The sequence below is a fragment of the Carica papaya genome, chromosome 4 (assembly GCF_054855325.1).
Source record: "Carica papaya isolate Zhongbai chromosome 4, ASM5485532v1, whole genome shotgun sequence".
In the NCBI taxonomy this organism is placed as follows: Eukaryota; Viridiplantae; Streptophyta; class Magnoliopsida; order Brassicales; family Caricaceae; genus Carica; species Carica papaya.
In genome coordinates, this window is record NC_142312.1 from 1,990,743 (window position 1) to 2,016,382 (window position 25,640).

General features: G+C 37.2%; 5 protein-coding genes across 5 annotated transcripts; 2 read left to right on the forward strand and 3 right to left on the reverse strand.

The window, feature by feature from the left end:
• On the reverse strand, positions 1–3,103 carry LOC110822319 (Phototropic-responsive NPH3 family protein). Its single transcript, XM_022052405.2, has 4 exons — positions 2,798–3,103; positions 2,398–2,467; positions 1,156–1,671; positions 1–1,019 (listed from the first exon to the last, which is right to left on the reverse strand). The coding sequence occupies exons 1-4, from the start codon at positions 2,938–2,940 to the stop codon at positions 156–158; spliced, it is 1,593 nt and encodes a 530-aa protein (XP_021908097.2). The 5' UTR covers positions 2,941–3,103; the 3' UTR covers positions 1–155.
• Positions 3,104–3,598: 495 nt separating this feature from the next.
• Positions 3,599–4,342, forward strand: LOC148266188 (large ribosomal subunit protein uL24z). Its single transcript, XM_088217269.1, has one exon. It carries the CDS (start codon positions 3,675–3,677, stop codon positions 4,113–4,115), a length of 441 nt encoding a protein of 146 aa, XP_088073395.1. The 5' UTR covers positions 3,599–3,674; the 3' UTR covers positions 4,116–4,342.
• Positions 4,343–5,621: 1,279 nt separating this feature from the next.
• On the reverse strand, positions 5,622–8,575 carry LOC110822499 (mitochondrial outer membrane protein porin 2-like). Its single transcript, XM_088217268.1, has 6 exons — positions 8,417–8,575; positions 8,222–8,289; positions 6,782–6,892; positions 6,611–6,697; positions 6,315–6,523; positions 5,622–6,218 (listed from the first exon to the last, which is right to left on the reverse strand). The coding sequence occupies exons 1-6, from the start codon at positions 8,463–8,465 to the stop codon at positions 5,912–5,914; spliced, it is 831 nt and encodes a 276-aa protein (XP_088073394.1). The 5' UTR covers positions 8,466–8,575; the 3' UTR covers positions 5,622–5,911.
• Positions 8,576–10,118: 1,543 nt separating this feature from the next.
• ACA2 (calcium ATPase 2) lies at positions 10,119–15,266 on the forward strand. Its single transcript, XM_088217271.1, has 7 exons — positions 10,119–10,755; positions 11,111–11,165; positions 11,250–13,192; positions 13,289–13,447; positions 13,959–14,130; positions 14,216–14,514; positions 14,695–15,266. The coding sequence occupies exons 1-7, from the start codon at positions 10,579–10,581 to the stop codon at positions 14,932–14,934; spliced, it is 3,045 nt and encodes a 1,014-aa protein (XP_088073397.1). The 5' UTR covers positions 10,119–10,578; the 3' UTR covers positions 14,935–15,266.
• A 47-nt stretch (positions 15,267–15,313) lies between these two features.
• HEB1 (ARM repeat superfamily protein) lies at positions 15,314–21,530 on the reverse strand. The gene is made up of 5 exons (XM_022052536.2): positions 20,444–21,530; positions 19,329–19,793; positions 18,169–19,227; positions 17,245–17,428; positions 15,314–16,538 (listed from the first exon to the last, which is right to left on the reverse strand). Exons 1-5 carry the CDS (start codon positions 21,524–21,526, stop codon positions 15,556–15,558), a joined length of 3,774 nt encoding a protein of 1,257 aa, XP_021908228.1. The 5' UTR covers positions 21,527–21,530; the 3' UTR covers positions 15,314–15,555.
• Between the last annotated feature and the right edge of the window lie 4,110 nt (positions 21,531–25,640).

A 25,640-nucleotide genomic window follows, 5' to 3' on the forward strand; every position in this document is an offset into this window, starting at 1 on the left:
TCGAATTAATGAAGTCAATTGTAATAATAACACTATTTTAATTGGGTAAAATGTAATACAAAAACATAATAAATACAAGAGTCAATCAAAACTAATTTAATTGGCATTTTCCACTTTAAAAAAAAAAATTAATCTTAAAAAAAAATAGTCAATAATCATCGTAGAGGTCGGCTCTTCAAGTATGCAGGTATATCATGTTTAAGCCCAATAAAATCCTCAAGTTCATAATCGAACTCAACACCGTCTGCAATTCTCACCTTATCATCAACCTTATAACAGTCGGCAATCTCCTCCTTTTTCTGCTCAGTGCCGCTGTGTTTGTATTGCTTTGATACCCCAAACGCATACTTCAACCCTCTAAACAACATCTTCCCAATATTCATCTTCCCTCTTGGGCTCTCTCTGCAGCTTGACCTCTCTGTTAATGGCGACATTATTGTGGCTGATCTCTCGGCTCTGTGCTCTCGGCCAAACGTCACACTTAATAAAGAACTCGACCCTCGCTCTCCTTTCTCTACCTTGTTCCTCGCAGCGTAGTGGAAGCTCGCTGACCGACCCGAATCCAACACACTTCTAGATTGACCCACAACACAACTAGCGTTGTGATTACTCCTTTCGAGCTCTGAAGATTCACGCAAGAGTTTTCTCATGGTATCCAGCTCCTTCTCCAGGTTTGCTATACGGGAGCTTGTGGCCTCCATTACAGCCTTGAGCTGCGCAGCTTGGCGCAGTGCGGAGTCGCGTTGGAGGATAGCGCCGAGGGTTAAGGGGTCTCTGCTGCTGGTGCGGTGATGTTGTCCTTCGGTCAGTGAGAGGTGTTGTCTATGGTTGCTGGCGGCGGAGCAGATGGAGAGGCGGGTGTTGAGTTGCTCGGCTAACATGGCTCTGACTATGAACCTGACCGGCATTCGAGGGTTTTGGACGGCGTGGACTAAGGAATCCGGCGAGAGCTTGACGCAATCTATGGAGTTGCATATCTTCGTCCTCTGTTCTTCACTTATCTTCTTCCCATTTTGTTCCTGTCAATTAAGAAAATGATACAATTCTGCACGACAGATTTTGTTTGATTTCTTTCAACCAATGCTCTACGGACACGTGGCTGATAAGTAATGAAATTCCTAAAATAGGTCAATGGTCAGAGTTCGAGTGGATTACCTTCATGTAAATGTCAACGATCCGATACAGCAAATCATGGCACGAAAACCTGCAATTCATGGACTCGGCTACGATTCTGAAATCCTCGGGTCGCAACGTCATAACGTCGTCAACAAAACTGTCAATGGCGTCACCGTATTCCGTCAGGCTTAACGCCTCGATGCACCTGCCAACCAAAGACGCCGTCGTTTCGGCCTCGGGGAGCAAAACAAGGCACGAACGGAGAACCATCAACGCGAAGTCTTGGTTAACGGTGACCAAACCATTGAAGTAGTCTTCAGTCACCTGCTTCAGATTCTCCTCGCCGTCACCTTTGGTCTCGGTCATCTGGAGCAACTCCGCCGCGACCCTGAGAGCGGCGAGGTTGAACGGCGTAATGGTAATGTCCGTCCCGTAGCAAAAGTCAGCGACGAGGGAGAACGCGGCGGCCGTTATGTTTAACGGCGGCGAGAGGGTTAACTCGGAGAGTGCTGATAACTGCCGTTTCAAATAAATGCTCCGTTTTGACAGAAGATCCTGGTGAAAAAAAATAAATAAATAAATGAAATTTTTATAACGTTAAAGAAAGGCCATGCAGAATTATGTTACTAATAAGATGTTTATAGTAATTTAATTTGTATATTTTTAAAATATTTTATTTAACATTATGTATTTTTTACTATAAGATTTCAGAGCCACTTTTTTATTAATTTTTAATAATATTTAAATTAACTCTTAGTTTACAACTATGTTTGAAATAATTTAAAAAAAATTTAATTGCATTAATTTCCTGTCACCATAATCACATTTAACATGAGAATGTTTAATATGGGGATCGAAAGGATTGTACGAAGAAGGAATTTTTAATAGGCATTTATCATGCACATTAAAAGCTGACCGAAACGTTTCTTTTAATTATGAGCAATTAAGACTTTACAATTAACAAATATATACAAAGATCTCGCCAATCTCATTCCTTAATTCGTGCCCCAAACAGATCTTGAACACGAACTATGTTTTATATAGGATTTTATTATGTAACTAATGGAAAATTATGTCTAATAACATAAACTTGATGACCCAAAATTCAGGAAATTGAACAGAACTAAAATTTGTATATGACGAAATTCCCTTCTTATACCATATGGTCTATTATAATGGAGTTATATCTGTATATGTGTATATACACACACACACACACATATTTACACAAAAACATCCTACGCCGTTGAACTTTTGATGAGTTATAGACTGGTAAATTACCTTGTGGAGACGAAAACTTGTTTCTTGAACATGTATTAACACATCTGGTTCATGCCCGGTCGCTAATGACCTGATTAACCACAAATTAATGATAATAAAACATTATCAAGGAATTTATATATAATAGTTATGGGAGTAAGAATTTTATTAAGTTTTAAATTTTTTAATCTTTTTCAAGAATAAATGTGATATAAAACTAAGTTTCAGAAGTTAATTATTGAGACTGGAGAATTCATGTTTCTTGCAAATCTACTGTAGCAACTGGTTGTTCACCAAGGTCTTTAAGTAATTCCATCCAAGAACCCATGTAAACCCAATGCCAAGATTTCATGTTTTTAAAGTGCAAAATTCAAGCTTCATACATATTTGTATATATACATGGAGAGAGAGAGAGACATACCATTCTTCAACTCTGCAATGGAGATCAGGAGTATGATCAGGAGAGGAGCAGAGACTCCGGGAGAGAGAAGGAGAGGAAGATGAGTACTCATCCTCTTCATAGATAGTATCCACCACACCCAAGTTCCTCCAAGAACCCTTCATTGATTTTCTCTTTAAAAAAATCTTTTCCTCTGTAAAATCTGTTTGGGAGATCAGAATTTGATTTTTTCTAGGGAGTTGTAGTAGTAAATTGAGGGAGGAGGGTTTTTTTTTTTTTTTTTTTCTTTTGAAAGGGGTGAGAAATTCTCTGATGGGGTTATAAATTGGTGATGGCATTAATGGTGACATGTGATGCCTCTTAAATGCTATATCCCTTTAACCTTCTGCTCAATTCAATCCCTTTAACCTTCCTTCTCCATCAAAACTGTATTTTGATACAGATTTAGGAAATCTGATTTGGACTTTTATGGGTACTGTCTACCATAATCATCAACTAAATTTAATCTATTATATATATATATTTGATTTGATTTTATATTCATGTTCATGTTCAATTAGTTTTTATGTATTGTGACAATTTTTTTTTAATTTAATTCAATATAAAATCAGATTGGATATATTTCCATTTGAATACCAGAATAAGCTGTGAAAATCCAGTTCAATTAACAAAGCCCAAAACTTATTGGAAAAAAAAATGCATTTAACAGAAATTAGGCCTTTCAGGGTGTGACGGAAAAAAGCCCACAGCCACCGAACAAAACCCTAATTTCTCAATCAAACGACACCGTTCGGTCTGATCACCCTCTATACATTATTCAATCAACTTTAACCCTAGAATCCACTGTCACACGCAGAGAGGGAGAGGGAGAGAAGAAAGGCAGCGGCGGACAGCAAGAATGAAGTACAACCCTCGCGTAAGCTCTTCCCGCCGGAAGAACAGGAAGGCCCATTTCACGGCCCCTTCGAGCGTGCGCCGTGTTCTGATGAGCGCGCCTCTCTCTGGTGACCTCCGACAGAAGTACAACGTCCGGTCGATGCCGGTGCGCAAGGACGACGAGGTGCAGGTCGTTCGCGGGACATATAAAGGTCGAGAGGGCAAGGTCGTCCAGGTCTACAGACGCAAGTGGGTCATCCACATCGAGCGCATAACCAGAGAGAAGGTGAACGGATCCACTGTCAACGTCGGTATTTGCCCTTCGAAGGTCGTCATCACCAAACTCAGACTCGACAAGGACCGCAAGTCTTTGCTCGATAGGAAGGCAAAGGGACGCGCTGCCGCCGACAAAGACAAGGGCACCAAGTTCACTGCTGAGGATATTATGCAGAGCGTCGATTGATCTTCCCCCGCTCCGCCTTTTGAGGTTTTCATTGATTATTACTTGTTATGTTTATTTTCTAGGATGCTTTTGATATGGAGGACAACAATTCGAGTAATGGGTTATTTTTGCTTCGTTTTAGTTTTACTGTGTTATTTTGTGTATTGGATCTGGAAGTTTTACCTGGGGTTTAACGACCTTCATGGATTTTGTGACGTTTTAATGCTATATTTTGAAGCTTATGCTTATAGTTTTTGTTTTTTTTTTGCCTTTTCGATCTTATGGGTTTCTCTATGTTGCCATTTCTGCTGGTTCTTGAGGTCTGTATTCTTCCTTCTACTTTTTGGGAAGACCATGTTTGCCTTAACATGAAAATAATAGGAAATTTTGATATTTAGAAGTCTGTAGATATTTCGAGCTCTATGTATGGTTGCATAATGGGAGTTACTTGAACCGATTCATAAGCTTACTCAAAGGGTTCCATCTTTATGCACGCTTTCTGGGTTTAAAGATTTTAATTTATGTGTCACACCCTTCTTGCATTAACGCTATTCAGTGCTTTCACTTTATTGAGCTAGGATTAAGTGTTTCATCTCTAACTCCGGCTATGTTTGGAGCAAATCAACCATTTCTGTTTGCATTGATAATGACACAATGGTTGATTTCTCTCCTGATAGCCAAACTTGAATTCTGCCATTGGTTTGCAATGGGTGCAATCATTCTAGCTATCACTGAATGCCGTCTGTACTTGGTTTCCAACCAATCCTGCCTCCATGTCATAGCATTCAAATTTCTGCTGAGGTGAATATATAAATGGTGCTGATTACTGACAGATTCAAAATGGGTTATGGTACCACCCATTGATGCCAAATGTCTTAATTCCTTTCACTTGAGAAATGTTTTGGGTAAGTTATTCTTGGTTTCTTTCTTCCTTTGCAACATGTTGGACTTCTAGTATAGTAGTATGAAGTTATAGAGTATCGCATAGTAAAAGAATTGTGTCAAGAATACAAGTATTCATAAATGTGATTATTACATTTTAAATTCTACAATTTTTTTCAAGAAGAGATGAGGGAAGAAATTTCTAATAATTAATTTTAATGCTAATCTCATAATAGCATTACGGTAGAATCAGACTGCTGTACTTCCAATTCATATTGGGTGTTTTTCCATTTGCCCTTTTCCTACCGAAAACAAGCTACGGTTATCAAAATTTGTCGTGGCTATTGTGAAGCTAATTCAAGTAGTCGACTTGCACAAGGATATGAAATGGAAATTGAAGAAAATGTTCCTCCAATTGAAAACTCTGATTCCTGTTTATATACATGAAAATAATAGCAAATGACAGCATGATAAAATCATTCTCAAACGAACTAATTGATTTCCCTTTATAGATCAGGGTCCAATTATCTATTCTTATGCTTGCATGACAACCAAAAGGTTTATAAATTGAAGTTGCTTTCAGGAGGTGGACAAGCACAAAGCATTCAAGCAAATCCAGGGCTGAAACACTGCTAAAAACAAGAATAATAAAATGGGAAACTAACAAATATTGCTCCCTGTCAAAATGATGAATTGCCTCCACTTTCGGGGTTAAGTAGACGCTATAACACCTCAAAATGATAAAGGAAAATGCAAAGAAAAGAGTCAGTTGTAAGGCCTATTCGACAAAAACATATCCTTCCACAGCCACTGAAATCTAGAAACAAACATCTGTGGAACTGCTTATTGACAGCCCCTTTCAAGTGCCTCCAAAAAAAAAATGACTTTAAAATTTATCGTTACCCAACCATGCAACCATTGAAAACAGAAGCTGCTTAGGGCTTGAGAGCAATGGCCAAACCAAAACGGGGATTTTTGTCCAATGCCTTGGTGTCAATCTCCCCAGAAATTGTCACCAATGATTTTGGAATAACCTCATGCTGCAGCAAGGCCCCAAGCTTTCCATGATTGTTTAGCTTAGCTTTCACGGTTGTTAGGGGATCAACAGCATACAACCCGCCAACTGTAAAAGTGTTCTCATTTGTGGAAAACCTCCTTGTGATCTCTCCCACAGCAGCACTTCTCTTTAATGTGTCCAGATTATGCACGTATGATGCTCTAATGGTGTCTCCTTTGTCACCCCTGTAAGTCAGTCAAGAAAAAAAAATCAGAACACAGCACCAAAATACTACTCTCTTTGAATTTAAATCCATTTAGAGTTGTCTTGCAACGGCTTACAAAAGTATTGAAGCACATGAATCTGGTTTTGTCACACTAATGCCAGCAGTGTATTTTGTAAAATTGCCAGAAGTAGTATCATATCCTGCTTCTGCACCAAATGCAATAGTTGGCGTACCAATGGTGGCTGAGAAATCAATGGCCGGGGTTTGATTCAGAGCTACTGCTGTAGTGAATGTTGCATGATCGTGAAAATACTGAACCTCCAGCTGTGGTTGAAAAGAAATTGTTTTTTAATCATTAAGGCATTAAACATTATGCAACAACTTAAGGCCAAGGAACAATGAAGTTAATACCTTGCCAGAGTTATAATCAGGTACTTTGAACGAAGCAACAGTCTTTGTGGATGGAAGGAGCTCAGTTAATGTGACAGTTGTTGAAATCTATTAAAACAGAGTGGCATATCAGGTGCTTATACAAACAGCTCAATTCACTGATAAATAATTTTTATAAGGAACAAGTCTCACATTGGATTCTGTGTCAACTTTGACATCAAAAACAGTTTTCTTGTATTTGTACTGGGCAGCAACATCTCCTGTTGAAAGCCCTCCTTTCTTTAGAACTGTGGATGTGAGGGCCTGGATAAAGAAAGAAACAAATAAAAGATTATGATTAAAAAATGGCCCAAATATGGTGGTTTACTACTACAACAGATTTCCAACCACAGTGTTTAGTCTTGACTGTATGATATAGTTCTAAGCATGCTAATTTATAATATTTTCTTACTTTGATGGCCTACCAAGAATGGTTCCTGACCCAAGCAACATATATAATACAAACCCAAAAAAATACATTGCAATTGTCCTAGTCCAACTGCAACATCCTAAAGTAGAATTCAGAAAGGTTGGGCATGCATGCTCAACAAAAGAAGTGTTGCACAAAATACAACATTCAGCTAATATTACCAATAGAAACAAAAATGAGAATTAATGACAAATAGAAGGATCCAACCTCTCACCAGATAAAAGAGAACATGAACCAAAATTATTAGAAGACAACTACCTTAACCCAGAAATCATGGACTATATTAAAATTCTACTTGCTCTCTCCATTGTTCTCAAAAATGCCTTACTTTCCCCCAAACTGCTCTTCATTGCTCTTTTTTTCATGATAATAAACCATCTCACTAATTTTCTTTTCTTTTGGTTTAAGAAAGTATTTTATCCAACCAGTAATGCATCTGAATTTCAAATAAGTTATTCCCTACCTCTTTCAACCTATATGACTTTCTAATGCTCATATGGACCTCACCATTATGAATAAGCAAGGTTTTTCTTGAAAACGAAAGCATTTAAAAGAGAAAGAAACACAGGTAAAAAGTATCGTATAACAAATATTGTTGGTAAATTTCATGAAAACATCTGTATATTTTTTTCAAGATTACTCATTCTCCTAAAATAACTCTAGTTTAGACTACGGTTTGGAGTTGGAAAACATGAATTCTGGAAAAGAAAAAATATGAATTCATTTCCAAGCTAAAGTCTTTTTTCATATTCTAAATATAAAAAATACACAAGAATTCATATCCAAATTAACGTCTTTCTTCATATTCTAAATCTAAAAAATTACAGACCTCTCATTGCGGAACTGACAATAAGTAATGCACCCAGATTCAGTCACAATTAACAAAGCAGCATCAACTCAATGACCAAAAGCAAATGACTACGAAATGGAGCCCAAAATCTTGGAACCACGACATTAATCCCCCTCCCCCCAGAAAAAAAAAAAAAAAAAAAAAAGAAAGCTAGTATTGATGTTTTCTTTCCTAGCTAAGAAACTAAACTAATGATTAATGATCTATGTTACTGCAATTTCCTCCCCCACTCAAATGAAACATTAACTGACAAGCATTATATCATCCATTTTTACTACCTCCAAACTATGAAGAATTAGATTTCTGTACGTACCACTCCTGAATCACTGTAAGTCGTGACAACGAATTTCTGATCTGAGCTGTAATCTCTCGTGAGAAGATCTACATATACCAAAAAGTTAACAGTTAGAGCAAATCAGTTCACGAGCACGTGCGTTTACATCGACACACCCCAAAATCCCGAAACCAATAGCACCGGAAAATGAGAACGAGAGAGATCAGCAATTACCTTTAGCCTTTTTGCCGATATCGGCGAACAGTCCCGGTCCCTTGCTCATGTTTGCAGAGAGAGAGAGAGAGAGATCTGTGGAGGTTTCGGAGAGAGCAAGCGGTGGAAAAGAGAAATGAGAATGGAAGGGGTTGTTTGGTGGCCGAAGTGAGGATTAAAAACTGGCCCAAAAGTGGGGTGTGATTATCGGCTGTGACGTTTGATCAGTAACAGACTGTTATAGACCGTTGATTTCTTTTGATTGGTTCCTGATTCGTGGGTCAATTATTTGATGTCGTCCATGGCATGATCATTGACTTTCTTGATTGTAGAATTACGAGTGTTGATGTACTGCAAAGCTAGGCTGGAAAATTCGTGTTGTGAACTGCCTCGTATGATTTATAGTTTGAAAAAACTTAATTGAATTTTTTACTATAAATTATTTATTTCGTTTAAAAATATCATAATTTTAAATTATATATTTCGTTAAATCAAGTCTATAATACATGTGAACGAGGTTTAATTTTTTAATTTTCATAACAAGTACATAAATTTTAATAATTAAATCATTACATTTGTAGTACGCATTTGTATTCTTTTAAGATCGCGTGAGGTAATTTAACCCGGGAGGCAATTAATTATTATTTTTTAGATTGGATTAATGGGATAAAAATGAATTATTAATTTAAATTACTTTATTTTAAATAATATTTAATTTTTTATTAAAATTTATGTTATACTTTAAATAATAAGTAAATAAAACAAATAATTTAAAAAAAAAATTGTAGCTACAAGAGAACGGCATGTAAATAATAAAAAATCAATACAACTAATGAAAAATACGATATACGAATGTTATATAGTTTGGTCCAAGAAACACCAACGATGTCCTCACGAAGATCAAATATCAGGTAATCGACACCTCTGTTACTTTTTTCGATATGTATGTTGTATTTTTACAATTCAATTTTTTATAAGTCAAATACTAATAGCAGGTTGGAGTTAGTATTTATGACAACCGTCTCATTATTAATCACGTTGTTCGGTAATTAAACAATAATGTTACTATCCGTATCCGGGATAATACGGCGCGATCCGAGATTCCAAACAAGCTCAAAGCCTTCCAAGGGCTCTCCATAACTCTCGCAATTAGAGAACTATATTTTTATTAACAGAAGGGGCATGAAAATAAACAAATCGCATTCTGTACCTGTTTCTAATTGTTATTAGAAAATAGGCCCATAATGTGTGGAAACTGCCCATGGGCCCCAACGACCCACTAAGTCTCAAGTCATCGGACTTGACCCAGTGATCCAACTATTCTTGGTTTGGTTGGAACAAGAGAGCAGTTTCCTAGGTTGGAAACATGTCAACAAGGTTTCTAAATAATAAAATAAAAATAAAGTGGTCGTTAATTTTTTATTGGTCAATTTTTTTTCTAGGACACCGCGTACGATGCGCGTAATGAATTTTTCACGTGACGTTTTTCTCTTGATAATAAGAATTTAATTATTTTATACAGTAAAGTATTTAGAAGAAAATATAATGTTAATTTATGTAACAGTTTTATATGATTATTTTATGTTATGATGATTTAGATATCAACGTAAATTTTACATTTAAAAAAAAACAACAGTAATTACTTCCTTTAAAAAACTTTTATGGAAATTAATTAGTGAAATAAATAATTGAAGGGAGCCATTAAAAATTGACTTTGACCCGAATAACTCGTTCTCTTCTTCTTCAAATTAAACGGGAAAAGCAGAGAAAGAAGTCCGCTAACGGGAGCTCACCTCGGATCATCGCAGGCTTCTTCTCTTTCTTCTCAGCCTCCACTCCTTTTCGATTCTCTTGCATTCACTACCAACCCGCAAACATGCAGTTAATAGACCGAGAAAGGTAGAATAAACAAACACCGAAATCTCAAAGCGTCTTTTTCGTCTTTTTCTGGTTTACATTTGCTCTGTAGCTTCCTTCTTGGATTCCTGAAGCTTCCTCCTACTGTCTTCGCGCCTTCTGATCTTTTCCTTCGTTGTTCTGATATAACACGCTTGTTCTCAATGGAGAAAACGCTACTTTTTTAGGTACTTATTTAGAAAGGAAAAAAAATAATAATAAGAAGAAGAAAGAGGATAAGCAGGAGGAGAAAAACTGGAGGGTTTGGATCCAGAGGGAAGGTGGTGATGGAGAGTTACTTGAATGAGAATTTTGGAGGAGTGAAGCCTAAGCACTCCTCCGAGGAAGTGTTGCAGAAATGGAGGAATCTTTGTGGAGTGGTGAAGAACCCAAAGCGGAGGTTTCGATTCACTGCAAATCTATCAAAGCGTTACGAAGCCGCTGCTATGCGCCGAACCAATCAGGTCATCTTCTTGTTTCATTGCACAAATCTGTATTTGACGACTTCTGTGGTTTATATTTACTTTACTTTGTCGAGATTTGTTGAAAGGTGAGCTAAAAAGTAGCTATTGATATATTATTTTACTCCCAACAAGATTGAAATCTTAAGAAAAATTTTCCCCTTCTTTTGTTCGTTTTCAAATTTTGCTCTTACTTTTTACCAATCGGAAACAATAACAATTTTTTCCTTTGGCTAACCAGAGCTTAATTTGGTATTCTCTGAGTTGATTTTAAAGTGGGTATGTTAGTTTCTGCCATGAATGTCAACTTGGTAGTTAGTATATGGAACTTACTTCCCTTGCGCCTGGTGTGTTGCAGGAGAAGTTGAGGATTGCAGTTCTTGTATCAAAAGCTGCATTTCAGTTCATCCAAGGTCAGATTCTTTAGATTTCAGATGGACTTTATTTTTGTGCATTACCAAGATTCTTTCTGACAACTCATCTCTAAATTTCTGCAGGTGTATCTCCAAGTGACTATAAAGTACCAGAGGAAGTCAAAGCTGCTGGATTTGATATATGTGCGGATGAGCTAGGATCCATAGTTGAAGGCCATGATGTAAAGAAACTAAAGTTTCATGATGGAGTGTCCGGAATTGCAAAAAAGCTTTCCGCGTCAACGACAAGCGGGCTTACAACAGAAGGGGATCTATTCCATCGCAGGCAAGAGGTTTTTGGAATCAACAAGTTTGCTGAGACTGAATCTAGAAGCTTTTGGGTGTTTGTTTGGGAAGCTCTTCATGACATGACTCTTATGATCCTTGGTGTGTGTGCTTTTGTATCTCTCATCGTTGGCCTAGCAATGGAAGGATGGCCAAAGGGAGCTCATGATGGTCTTGGTATTGTTGCAAGTATCCTCTTGGTTGTGTTTGTGACTGCAACAAGTGATTACCGCCAATCCTTACAGTTCAAGGATTTGGACAAGGAGAAAAAGAAGATTACTATTCAGGTCACAAGAAATGGATTCAGGCAGAAAATGTCCATATATGATTTGCTTCCTGGTGACATTGTTCATCTTGCAATTGGAGATCAAGTTCCTGCAGATGGGCTTTTTGTTTCAGGGTTTTCTGTGGTTATTGATGAATCAAGTTTGACGGGTGAGAGTGAACCGGTAATGGTGAATGCTGAAAATCCTTTTCTGCTTTCTGGAACCAAGGTTCAAGATGGGTCATGCAAGATGATGGTCACCACTGTTGGGATGAGGACTCAGTGGGGGAAATTGATGGCAACTCTTAGTGAAGGGGGTGATGATGAAACTCCGTTGCAGGTGAAATTGAACGGAGTTGCAACCATTATTGGGAAGATAGGCCTTTTCTTTGCTGTTGTGACTTTTGCCGTTTTGGTGCAAGGATTATTTACCCGGAAACTGCAAGAGGGGACTCATTGGAGCTGGGCTGGGGATGAGGCACTACAGTTGTTGGAGTATTTTGCTATTGCAGTTACAATTGTTGTTGTTGCAGTTCCAGAAGGTCTTCCATTGGCTGTCACTCTTAGTCTTGCCTTTGCCATGAAGAAGATGATGAATGACAAAGCTCTTGTCCGGCACCTTGCAGCTTGTGAGACTATGGGATCAGCAACTAGTATTTGCAGTGACAAAACTGGGACTTTAACAACCAATCACATGACGGTGGTAAAATCCTGCATTTGCATGGATATCAAGGAAGTAGAAAATAAAGGTCCAAACTTGAGTTTTGAAATCTCAGATTCTGCTCGAAAAATTCTGCTGCAATCAATATTCAATAACACTGGGGGTGAAGTTGTGGTTAACAAAGACGAGAAACTTGAGATTCTGGGAACACCCACAGAGACTGCTATACTAGAGTTTGGACTGTCTCTTGGTGGAGATTTCTTGGCTGAGAGACAAGCATACAAAATTATTAAAGTTGAGCCTTTCAACTCTACAAAGAAAAGGATGGGGGTGGTACTGGAGCTCCCGGAAGGAGGTCTACGAGCCCACTGCAAAGGTGCTTCGGAAATAGTTTTGGCTGCTTGTGATAAGGTGCTTATTTCAAATGGTGAGGTTGTTCCCCTTGATGAAGTATCCTTGAACCATCTAAATGTTACCATCAATCAGTTTGCAAGTGAGGCTCTTCGAACTCTTTGTCTTGCATATATGGACCTGAAGAATGGATTCTCTCCAGAAGATCCTATTCCTCTTTCAGGGTATACATGTATAGGAATTGTGGGTATAAAAGACCCTGTTCGTCCTGGTGTCAAAGAATCTGTAGCAGTCTGCCGTGCAGCTGGTATCACCGTGCGGATGGTTACAGGAGATAACATAAATACTGCAAAAGCTATAGCTAGGGAATGCGGGATTCTCACTGATGATGGTATTGCTATTGAAGGTCCAGATTTCCGAGAGAAGACTCAAGAGCAATTGCTTGAATTAATTCCTAAGATTCAGGTGCTTTTAAATTTCTATTTACTGCAGCATTATTTTATCATTTTTAGTATCATATTCATCTTCCTTCTGTCTGAACATTTTTTATTCTATCTGTAGGTGATGGCTCGATCTGCCCCAATGGATAAGCATACTCTCGTAAAGCACTTGCGAACAACCTTTGATGAAGTTGTTGCAGTGACTGGTGATGGAACTAATGATGCTCCTGCACTTCATGAAGCAGATATTGGACTTGCAATGGGCATTGCTGGAACTGAGGTGAGTCTGCTTTTATGCTTTTGAGGTGCATCATTCCTTATATGGTCGTGAGCTCATTATATTGTATGATTGTAAACTTGAAGTGTCATTAAGTGAAAAACCTGTTGACTACTCAGTTGGGATTTTCTTTTCCAAACATTTACTTCTCTATCTTGCATGTCAACCCTTGTAAGATCATATCAAAAGACTTCGGTGTTTTGCCTATGTCCTTACTGTCAACACGATTTATTCTTGTGATGTACAAAAAGAAATTCTAAGATAAAATTATGTTCAGATACATCAGAATGAGAATTTTTTTTAATAAAAACCTTGGCTACGGAAACAGAACTTGTTGGATTAGTTGGGGTTGTCTGCAGGGATACAGAGAGCAGTTTCTGTAAGTTCATAGTGAGATCGAGGAGTTTAAATGTGCTAGAATAATGTTTGATCGACTGATCATATCCAATGAAAGAATATGAGTTGGAAGTCATTGCGAATGCTTTATCAACTAATTTCTTTTTGAAAACATCAGGTGGCTAAGGAGAGTGCTGATGTTATCATTCTGGATGACAATTTCACCACAATTGCAACTGTGGCCAAGTGGGGACGTTCCGTTTACATAAACATTCAAAAGTTTGTACAGTTCCAGCTAACAGTAAATGTGGTTGCATTGATTGTTAACTTCTCTTCAGCCTGTCTCACAGGTAAGACTAAATATTTTGCTAATGGTTCGTTTTACTTATCTAATGTTTTGACCATTTTTGCTAATGCATTTGCACCATCATTCAGGAAGTGCTCCTCTCACAGCTGTTCAGTTATTGTGGGTCAATATGATTATGGATACTCTGGGAGCACTTGCGTTAGCAACAGAACCTCCAAATGATGAACTGATGAAGCGCTCTCCTGTTGGAAGGAGAGGAAATTTTATCAGCAATGCCATGTGGAGGAATATCTTAGGACAATCTCTTTATCAGTTTATCATCATATGGTGTCTTCAGGCAAAAGGAAAGGCATACTTTGGTCTTGATGGACCCGATTCTGATCTGATCTTGAACACACTTATCTTCAACTCCTTCGTTTTCTGTCAGGTAACTTCTTCTCAGATCTTTCAGAGAATGTTTCAAGTACCATGCAATATATGTTTAAATGCTGAAGAGAACTATCCTTTTAGATGCACGCATATGATTGTATGCATGCGATACATATCTATGGCGCAGCATGACACTTTTGCTTTGAACTAGACTGATGTGGTTGACTGTGCTCTGCAGATCTTCAATGAAATAAGCTCACGTGAGATGGAGGAAATCAATGTCTTTAGAGGAATCTTAGATAACTATGTGTTTGTGGGTGTTCTCGGCTGCACAGTGTTGTTCCAGATCATAATCATTGAGTTCCTGGGCACATTTGCAAACACATCACCTCTTACTTCCTCACAGTGGTTCGCGAGTGTCTTCGTTGGCTTCTTGGGCATGCCAATTTCTGCTATTTTGAAGATGTTTCCGGCATAGAAAAGAGCCAGGAGGACTATCTTTCTGAAGTACCCTTAAGATGATGCCTAAGCTCAGGTACAGAAGCTTCTGAGACACCTCCTTAAAATGGTAGATTTGTGAAGTGAAGAAACACTAACAGTCAGGGTAGAATTATCATGAAAAAGAAGCATCAACAACTTGGGATCTTTTTACTGTCTTTCACATACACTTTCTTCTGCGTTGTCTAATTAATGCTAAAAAAATTTCAAGCATTATTCTGGATTGGTAACTGTAGGATGAGAACAAGGTTCCTTAAATTTTGTAAGTTTTGTTCCACATATATATGGAAATCTCTCTTTTTTTTCTTCTCAGTTCTGTTCTATAATTATGTTGATGTCTCTAGATCCTGACAATTAGAGATTAAAAAAATGTTATATAACAAATGGTGTCTAAATATCCTTAAAAAAAAAAAAACCCACGAATTCCAACTCATGTACAATAGTAGGTACATCTGCTGTCAAAAAGAAATTTATTTACATTTCCATATATATACATATATATATATATGTAAGAAAAACAAAAGTTGTTAATCTTTTCCATATTTTCCTTCCCCAAGCTCAACAATATAATTGAACTTCTAAACTAAAGTTTCAATACCATCTATTCGTCCATCATGGTAAATCTCTCAGTTTCATATACATGATACATCCAAACAGGTTCCAGCAATTCTCTTGCAAAACACAATTTCTTCCTTTCATCGTCATCTTCGTTTCGTTCAGCAATTTCTTGTTCTATACGAGGATATATGTCTGGAAGACACACCAGCATCTTATCAAGCCCGTTCCACTGCTTGTCTTCTTGTCCAACCAGCTGCACACAGAGGAACTGTAGCAGACCCAGCACTAACCCAAAATCCTTCCTTTCTAGACCAACATCCGAGCAAATCAAAAGAAGTGACCCTACTGCATCCAGTATGTGAGGATTTCCTTTTAGCAATGAAACCATCACTCCCATAAGTTTTCTAAACTCTGGAAGTTTCTCAGGTTCCAAAATTTTGTCATCCTCTTCCAGGATAACTTCACTCATTTTATGAAGCTCGAACTTTGCCAGACGTAAAGGCCATAACGGAAAGTGGAACTTTATGTGATCAGTTGCATATAGGGACATCTCTTCCACTTCAGTCTGCCTGAACATACTAAGAGATCCTAATGCGAGAATCAGATCAGGAAGCCATGAGTTAGCTACAGCAACAAGGTGCGATGCATAAGTAGCGCCCAAAGATAGTTCAATTGATGTGATCAGATCAAGCAGGTCATTTGCAACGTCAAAAACTTCAACTGGAGGTGATGAAGTTTCACTGGTATCTGTAAGTACTACGTTAAGGAACTTTGCTGCATAACTGAACGAGCTCTTGAGGCACGTAGCAATGTCCTTCAAATCCTCCTCCTTAAACCGCAATTTATCACCAGGTTGTCTCCCTAAAGTGGAGATGTGATAATGCAAATAGGCAGATGTGAACTTTAAGCATTTTTGACGAAGGTGAGAAACAAAACCCACTATGGTGGAGTCAACTATGAACTTGAGAATTGCTGTTAGTATCTTCACCGTCCTAACAATCTTTCTTTGTTCACTGTAGTCGCACCCTGCATGAGAGGAAAAAAAGTTAGCAACTAGTATTCAATTATGATAATGACCCAGACATGTTCTGCAGGAAAATATGGGACCATGTCAAACCCGATAAATTATGGGAACTTATCATTCAGAAAAAAGTTACATGTAAGTCATTAAGAACAAAATTACTTTTGTAGTCTCTGATATTACAATTAACATTAGCTGAATTTGAAATAAATCAGGTGTTAGACCACCAAGTGGATAACACAGTTCAATTGTGAAAGTCCCTTCATAGCTTCACATCTTATATATCAACTAAACTTTTTTGACTAGCTTTTTGAAGACTAAATTTTGTTATATTTTAATTACAGCAGTGTTCCAAATGTATACAATAAGGTTCAGGTTCAGCAATTGATACTTCAGATCATACACATTCAAATGCCTATGCCAATGTTAAATGTCAATAGATGACAAAGCCTTCCAGTGATCCTGAAACCAAATCCAGCAACACAGTTCCCCTAAATCTAATTATTCAAAATAACCATTTAACTATGCACTATGCACGACATAGACTTCTTTCACGCAAATAACAGAGTACAATGGCAAGAACAGGGAAGAAAGCTAAATTAAGCAAAGGGAGAACAAGAGTATACAGGATATACCAACTTACTTCTGCAAACTATTAATCTGAATGCAATTTACTACCTATGAGGTAGTGGCCTCTTAACAAAGACTTACCGTCATTTCCTGAGTGCAGAGCATCTCTTAGGGGCTCCTGATGCTTTTTTCTGTGACGATTAGATATCTTAATGTTATCCTGATTAGATCTTGGACATGATTCACCACAAATTCCTGAGTAGTCAGCTGCAAACAGCTTCTCGGTACAACCAAGCAAGTGATCCATTGCCTGCTCCACGAGTGTCTGCAAAATTTTGTTTTAAAACAGGGAAAATGTTGACTGTCCAATTACTAATCTTTCCTAAATAACACATTGAAAAGGAGAAGATTCAGAAGTAAATAGTGACACATGGGAAACTAAACTTTTAGAGGAGTGCTGCAATGGCCCTTAAGAAAATTCAAATAGATCAAATTTGATTACTTATATGGTTTGGAACTTGGAAGATCCTCAGTAAGCTGGTTAACCAGAATTGGATTGAGAGCACCATTGATATTAAAAGGAACTATAAATTTCTAGAGATTGAAGGGATGGGCAGGGGCAAAGGTGAGACAGAGGGAAGATAATCTTATAGAATTCATATTCCCACCAAGGCTGTGATACAAAAACTGCTAATAGAACGAAGTAATTAAGATCCAACAAACTTGATCAACCTCTGGGAAAGATTGACATTAGATCAATGTGAGTTCCTACAAGAACGTTAAGAAAGTACTCCATATAATTAGAATTAGGTCCAGAGACAAGATCTTTTTTCCAGATTGATTTAACTTCAAGAGCTCAAACAAATAATATAACGCTCCACCAATCGTTTCAGCGTAGTAATTAAGATCAGCATATCATTTCAACAAACTGCAGTATTTAAAATGAAACTCAAAGAGTATTTCAAATGTGTATAAGACTAAGATAGATGCAACAGTAACTAAGCCTTAAGTAAAAATACTGTAAAGAAAAGGAATTTATTAAAATAGCTGAAGAACAGCACTCGCCTCTGAAAGTGGCCTTGATGAATAATTTCTATCATTCTTCTCACCACCAGAGTCATTTGTGCTGCTTAGATTCTGAAGAGTCATATGCAAGGCAAGGGCCGTGTATGCTAATACAGGATATGCATCCATATATTCATATTGCATGGACTGCACAATACTGGCCTCTGAAACAGCCTTTAGAGCAAGGAAAAGTTCTAGAGTTTGAGGACCTAATGTGGCCTTCCGAGTATCCTCAGATATAAGCAAATCTTTTATTTGCCAAGCTATTCCCACAACAGTTGCATAATCTTCTTCAAAAGTGGATGCTGCTTTCTTGCTAAAGTGTTTCCATTTAGCAGAAAAATTACTAGACAATTTGCAGTTCTTTCTTTTTGCAGAAGAAATTCTTTGCTTGTTTATTTCTGTGCCAAACTTAATATGACAACGATAGGCAGCTTTCTGCAAAAGCCTTAATAAAGTTCCAAGCATGTCATCAAAGGCATTACAAGATAGCAATAACTTATGGGCGGACCTCACTTCAACTTGCCTTTCGTCATTTTCTAGCAAGCCACTACAATTGGCTACCAGGGCCATGCAATTTTCAAGAATCCCAGTAGCATTATCTAGAGAAGTGGTGCCAATGATATCAAGTACAGATGAGCGAGCACGTGAAGTAGATGCAGCAGCAAACAAGGACTTAATATTTTCACCAGTAAACAACTCTTTAAGGGTATTCCCACAACTAGACTCACTTGCTAGAGCTTTGCAAAGGCCAGCAATAGCAATTATAAAACCCTCAATTTGGTCCACCTCCAGCTTATCATTCAACAAAACTAAATCTACAAATACTCTGACAAGTTCTACAAGAGATTTATGAGATGCCCCTTCCAATAGAGCAAACTCACAAAACCTTGCACCAGCCATCGGATTCCTCTTTAGAAGTGTAACACACCGATTGCATGCCTCTTCAGTAGTCACCCTCGAGGGAAAGTATGATGGCATGAGCAATCTAGTAATTTTCTGAGCAACCTGAGGCTGGTCATTTGCAAGTGTAGATAATAAAACATCATACCCCACAACCTGCAGCAGAAAACAAAGAACAATTTAACATTTCACGGTATATGAAAGGATGACAATTAGCTATTACTAATGCACACTAAAACTTTTGAAATTTTATTTACCTTGTTAAATTGGAAATTTCTTATATCCCTAAGAACGAGGAGAAGATCTGCGAGAGCAACCCGTATGGAGATAGAACTATCCAGCATCAAATGGCCCAACCTTGGCAGCAGCACTTTAAGAATTTCGTGCGATTGAGGATTACCAAGCAAGTAAACAATGCCATTCAGAGTAGAAACCCTAACTTCGTTGCACCTATCACGTGACATTTCATAAAAGATTTTTGTAATGATCTTTGTTATAGTTGCTGAAGGAATAATTTCCCAAAATAGATGGAGAACACGACAACCACCTTCCACTGCAACTAGTCTCACATCTGGACAATCATCGCGGAGTAATCTCTCCAAGAGGAAGAACTGTCTATCAAGAAGTGTATCTTTCACTTCTTTTGTGGCATCAGGATCTTCAAGAGGGAACAAATCTAAGAGCAAATGCAATGCATTTTGACGTACATTTGAATTTGCAACCTGCAGAAATACCAACCTGCATTATGTAGGGCTTTGATGAAGATGTTCAAAATGTATGCAAATGCGTTAATAGGACTGCATGTTTAGATGAGCTAACAGAATTGCGAACAGCAATTTCAACAAACTCGTAGTTAAGTTTATGGTCCAGAGACTGGAGCTTTTATCCATTTGTTTCCCAAGTGTTATAACCCAAGGCAAAACACAGGGTCATAGTTAAGTTTCAACAATCAGGTTAGCATCTACAACTGCATGCTTTTTTGTTAAATTTACGAATACGGTAATTCTTCAAGCATGTTTGTCAGTTTGTAAGCACACAAAAAATTTGCCTTCTGTTTCCCATTTCTCAGCAATAATAAAAATCAAAAGCCGAGAAGATGAGTAGACAAAGATAACTATCTTAAATATTAATCAATTAAAAGTCAAGACGGCTAAAGATATTGTCAACACGCATGAACGAAGTATCAGCTACCTTCATCTCCTTTCACTAGTTTACAGTCTTTCACTGACCTTGCGGCTAATCAAAATTATGATTGGGAAAATACTAACAATTCTAATGTTTATCAAGAAACGTGAATAGCCACAAACACATTAAAACTACATAAAAATGATCATATTCTTCGACTTTAAGGCTTGACGAATGAGGACAGTACCTGCAGAGACCGGAATATCACGGGTTCAGCAAGCCGAAAGATAAGTTTCTCAACCCCATCAGTGGTACGCTGAGTGATAAACCCTCCCAAAACCCTCCTAACAGATGCCGCAAACGCAGCAGAACTTGCATGTATCGCACCCTCAACAAGGCTCTGCAAGAACCCATCCTCTATCTCTCCCCTAAGGTCTCCTTCCACCCATTTCCAAGCCCTGAATAGAATTTCCCCGTAACCCTCCAGCACCGACTTCCTACCGAAGGGGATCTGCGCCTTTATCATTGCCAATGCCTCCTTCAACAGCTGTCGGCTCAGCCCAAAGGCGAACGCCACGAACCTCCTCCCATCATCCGTCTTCATATATAGAGGCGATATTACACACCGCATCAGCAACATTTTCAGGTCCTCGATGCTCTCGTCCTCGAAATCAAACAAAGCGAATGCATCACGGAGCGTATAAACCCTGTGCACGTCCACTTTCTTCTTCAACGTGAGTGACCGCGACAGCAGGAAGGGTAACGACTGAGATATCAAAGTTTCCCTACCCGGTAGATCCCTCTTCCACCATTCCTCGCATAAGCTCGCAATCTCATTTGACAATACCGGATCCGACTCGAAGACAATCAAATTATCGTGCAGCGATTGAACGGAGGGCAGCAACTCAGGCGGTGAAAACGCGTTTTTAGGATGAGAAACACAGAATATTTCTATGCAGCCAAGAACTTTGAGGGAATCGAGAATTTGTTGCTTCCTTCCAGCGAAGTTGGACTCTCCGCTTTGTTCTCCGGGTTCGGGTTTGGATTTGCGGGACTGGCGTGAGGATCTTCGGAGGCGCTTGACGGGAGGGGAGTTGGCAGGTGAACGAGGAGGGGAGGAATCTTCTCCAAGGTTTAGTAAGGAGACGATGAACTGAGATACGGAGCGGTGCAGGGCGAGCGGGAGAGAGGACGAAATGTCCGAAGAGGGCTTTATGCCATGGATTAGGTTTTTAATGGCGGGCTTTGAGGTCTTAATGCTGAGCTTCGTGACTGAAGAGATAAAGTCTTCCGCAGAAGATTGAAGAGAAGACCGAAGTTTCTTCTCCATTTTCTTGTTGGCAGAGTTTCAGTTCGAGGAAGAATATGAGAAATGGATAACGAAAAATGAGAGAATCGTTGCTCGTTCTTAGTACCTGCTGTGATGTAATTGTTCCTGACAGACCAATTGCTAGCACGGGTATAATGATGTCAAGGAAGTCAACCCGGGAGACTCCTTAACTTCTGGAACAATGATTGGCTGTCGTTTCCAATATCGAACAGGCAGGTGGCTTTAGATTTGAGAATTTTCAAATGGTTTGTTGGCGCGCTTTTCTTTAGGAGTTCATTTTTTATTTTTATATCACTGGGCCTTGTTGGAAAAAAGTAAAAGAAACAGAGCCCATTAAGAAGTTGGGCTTATTTTATCAGTCCAATTGGATAATACAATCAACACAAACCATTTATTTCTTTTTTAAATAAAATAAAATAAAATTTCAATAATTTAAATTAATTATATAAATACTTAATTTATAAAAAATATTTATAGGTTTTTTTTAATTTTTCCTTACGTAATGTGATCAGGTTCAATGATCAATTCACTTTTAACAAGTGCAAAACGAAAAAAATTAAAAAGGTTTTAAAGTTAGGAACACAATGAATTTTATGAAGGTACAATAATCAAATATCATAATAATACCAAATGTAGTGCTATAAAAACCGATAACCAAATTTATAGTTGAATAAATTGACCGGTAGTTAGGCTAGTCAAATACCCTTGCGCGAGAGTTCGGGTGTTATGTATAATTTTTTAAAAATTTATTAATTAAATAATAATATATATACATCAATTATTATGTAATAAAAATAATCTTAAAATAAATACGTACCAACAATTTATTTTAAGTAGTAAATTTAATTTGTTATAATGTTTATTAGAGTTACTTTATCATAATTTTTTATTAATTATTATATGAGAAAAATAATTTCAAAATGAGAATACACACAGAAACATAATTCAACCCGCACACGCGTAATTTTATCATGTTTATTGAAGTTAATTAATCATAATTTTTGTGTCATTTCATGGCTAAATTTTTACTGTGACATCTCGTTGTTAATTTATTATTTCAATACAAATTTATATATACTACCGATATTATATATTTAAATGAACATAATATAAATTTTGGCATGGTATAAAACTTGTATTATTAAATTACGAATTAAATGATGTTAAAGTGCTTATTTGAGAATTTAGTAGTTAAATGTTTTAATATATAACATATTATTTTATATGTGTGTATACATAGGTGATCGTCGGTCTAGACAACAACACTTTTTGAGGTGCTCAATAATTTGTAAGTCGTGAATGCTTGAAGAGAGAAAAGGTAAATTATTTGGTAAGAATATATGTCTGTATCCTTATGCATGTATATTTATATATTACAAACACACACACATATACATACATATATATATATATATGGATGTAGTACAACCCTTAATTATAAACAGAAATAACAATATAAAAAAATGCTAAAATGATTTTATTTTTAGTATAAATAAAATCAATTTTCTTAGACACCCTTAATTTGAATTTTTTCTTTATAAATTTTTATTTATATAAATAAAAATTAAAATAATTTAATAAATTAGTTTTTAAAATTAGTTTTTATGAAAAATATCAAAACTTTAAAAAAAAATAAAGTTATGAATTAAATGCAGAAGCGAAATAATAGAGTTTACGGTTCACATTTCTTGTACAATAATTTAGAGTACCCAATAGAGTTACGAGAATGTCCTTTTTAAAAAAAATAAATGAAAATCAAAAAAATAAACAAAAGGCAATACACTGAATATTTTAGGATGAATTTCACTAGCTTTTGAAGGGAGTCCGCGTAGTGAGCTATTATAACCTTTTTGTTGATCGAGATCTGGTCTTAATTTTTTTGATATGAAATAATTAATGAAATTGTGAGTTATACTAACCCCGTAAAAATATCGCATTACTCACCGATGCAAAAACTGAATGTTGGTAAAAATCATAAAAATAACTCATGCAACTTTTAATTTAAGTAAATTCATTTATCATAAGGAAAAATCATTTATTATATATATTTACTATTGCGAGATTTTCAAAATCGACCTTTAGAGATACAATAATTCAAATAACATTCAAATCTCATTTTCAGTGAGGAATAGCAACTATTTTCTCTTTTTATTTGTCTACTGGTATCCTTGGGGACCCATAAGGATTTTTTACTACGCGTGAACCAATATTCAATATTGTCAACTAACCGGTCGTCCTCATACCTCGTTCGGTATGAGCGACAAAAATATTATCCATCAATACCCTGTCCGGTATGAAGGTGAATTATGTCGTCCTCATACCCCATCTAGTATGAGTACGAAAAATATCATTTCTCGATACCCCATCCGGTATGAGGCAACGTTCATGATAGGATTTCCTATATATCCGGTCTGTCCACCATCTCACAAGATATCCAGTAAGGCTACCATTCATTAATTTACATGACCAATCAATTTTTAGCTTGCATATTAATTTCTAATTTCACAAATCAACCATAAATCATGCAAGACAAATAATATATATATATATATATCAAAAAAACATAATTGAATCATTTAACCATTCCAATATATCATCATATATTTAAAGCTGTAAATTCCACAATCAGTTAAATATGACAAATAAAGAACTAATTGGTTCCACCTTCATTAGTAACATGTAATTATTCTCAAAGTTTTTTAATTTACACAAAATACCATATAATCGATTATTAAGCTTCAATTCCATAATAGAGAATAAGGTGAGAGATTCTTACTCAAATCGGTGTCTGAAATACCGAACTTTCTATTGCACCTATTGATGGTCCCCGGGTTTCCTGATTTTTTCTATGGAGATTAAAACATACTTCACTTACCTAAAAATACTTCCAAAAAATTCAAAATCAGTTAAAAAAATATTTTTCAGCTAATTTTGAAATTATAACATAACGGCACTGCCGTGCTCTGGCGACGACACCACCACCCACGGGGTGGTTTGTCTCGACCTGGCCGTTTTCGGTCAATTTTGGTCGATTTCGGCAGATTTTATACCCATCCTTACGAGAAAACACGTTAGGGGGTCTCGGTGGCCGAAAAAAGTCAAAAAACAGAAACCTACAAGTGGTGGGATTTTCCGGTGCGGCTGCTCCACCGACTCACCTTTACGGTTAGATGTTTTTCTTCGATCAACCTATAAAAAATAGAATGGCGAACATAATGGTGAAAAAATCGCACGATACGAGAAACAGAAAGGAGCTCATCGGATGAGGTTTCGAGTTTTGCCTGCGGCGATGTCATCAGGCTTTGCCCGCAGTTTCTGTCTCACCTACCATTGTTTTTGCTCCGATTTGATCATGGGGGTGCTCGAAATCAAATTCCAAACGGATATGATAATTTTTTATCTTTTTTAGCGGTCGGATGTGGCTTCGGCGTAGCGGTGAGCGGCGGTCAGCTCCCTTCTCCAGCACTAGTTCTTCTTCTCCGACAGGAGGTTAACGGCTAGGGTTTGGGTTCGGTGTGATACGAGCTATTTATATAAGTATCGCGTTAATCTGGATTGTTCATCGTGTTTGATCTCAAGCGTCCAACCACATTTAAAGAAAAAATGAATATGAACCGTTTGTCGCGATTTGATCTCGGCCGTACTATCGAGTCTGATGAGGAAATGGATCTGGACTGTCCACGTGCGCGGACACGCGGATTGCCAGCGTGGCCTCCCGCGTGGCACCGAGTCAGCGCAATTTACCACACAGCGCGCTCCGGTTCGTCGGGACTGCTGACTGGGCGGTCCTACGTAACAAAAAATTTTTTAATTGCGTTTTGATCCCCAGTTTTCGATTTTTCTTTCAAAAACACCATCTGAACCTAAATTTTTATCTATTTTTTTCAAAATTATTTTCAATTTCATCATCAGCCTATTTTTTTTTTTCTAATTTCACATTAAATAAAAATTTATTAATTTTAAAATTAGATTTTTATACATTTCTTAAAATTTAAAATTAATCACGGGCCAAATTCTGGATCCGGGTATTACATTTTAAACCCTTAATAATATTTTTTATTTATTTGAAATATATAGTTTTCATCAACTTTATGCAAAAATTGGTTCATTCTAT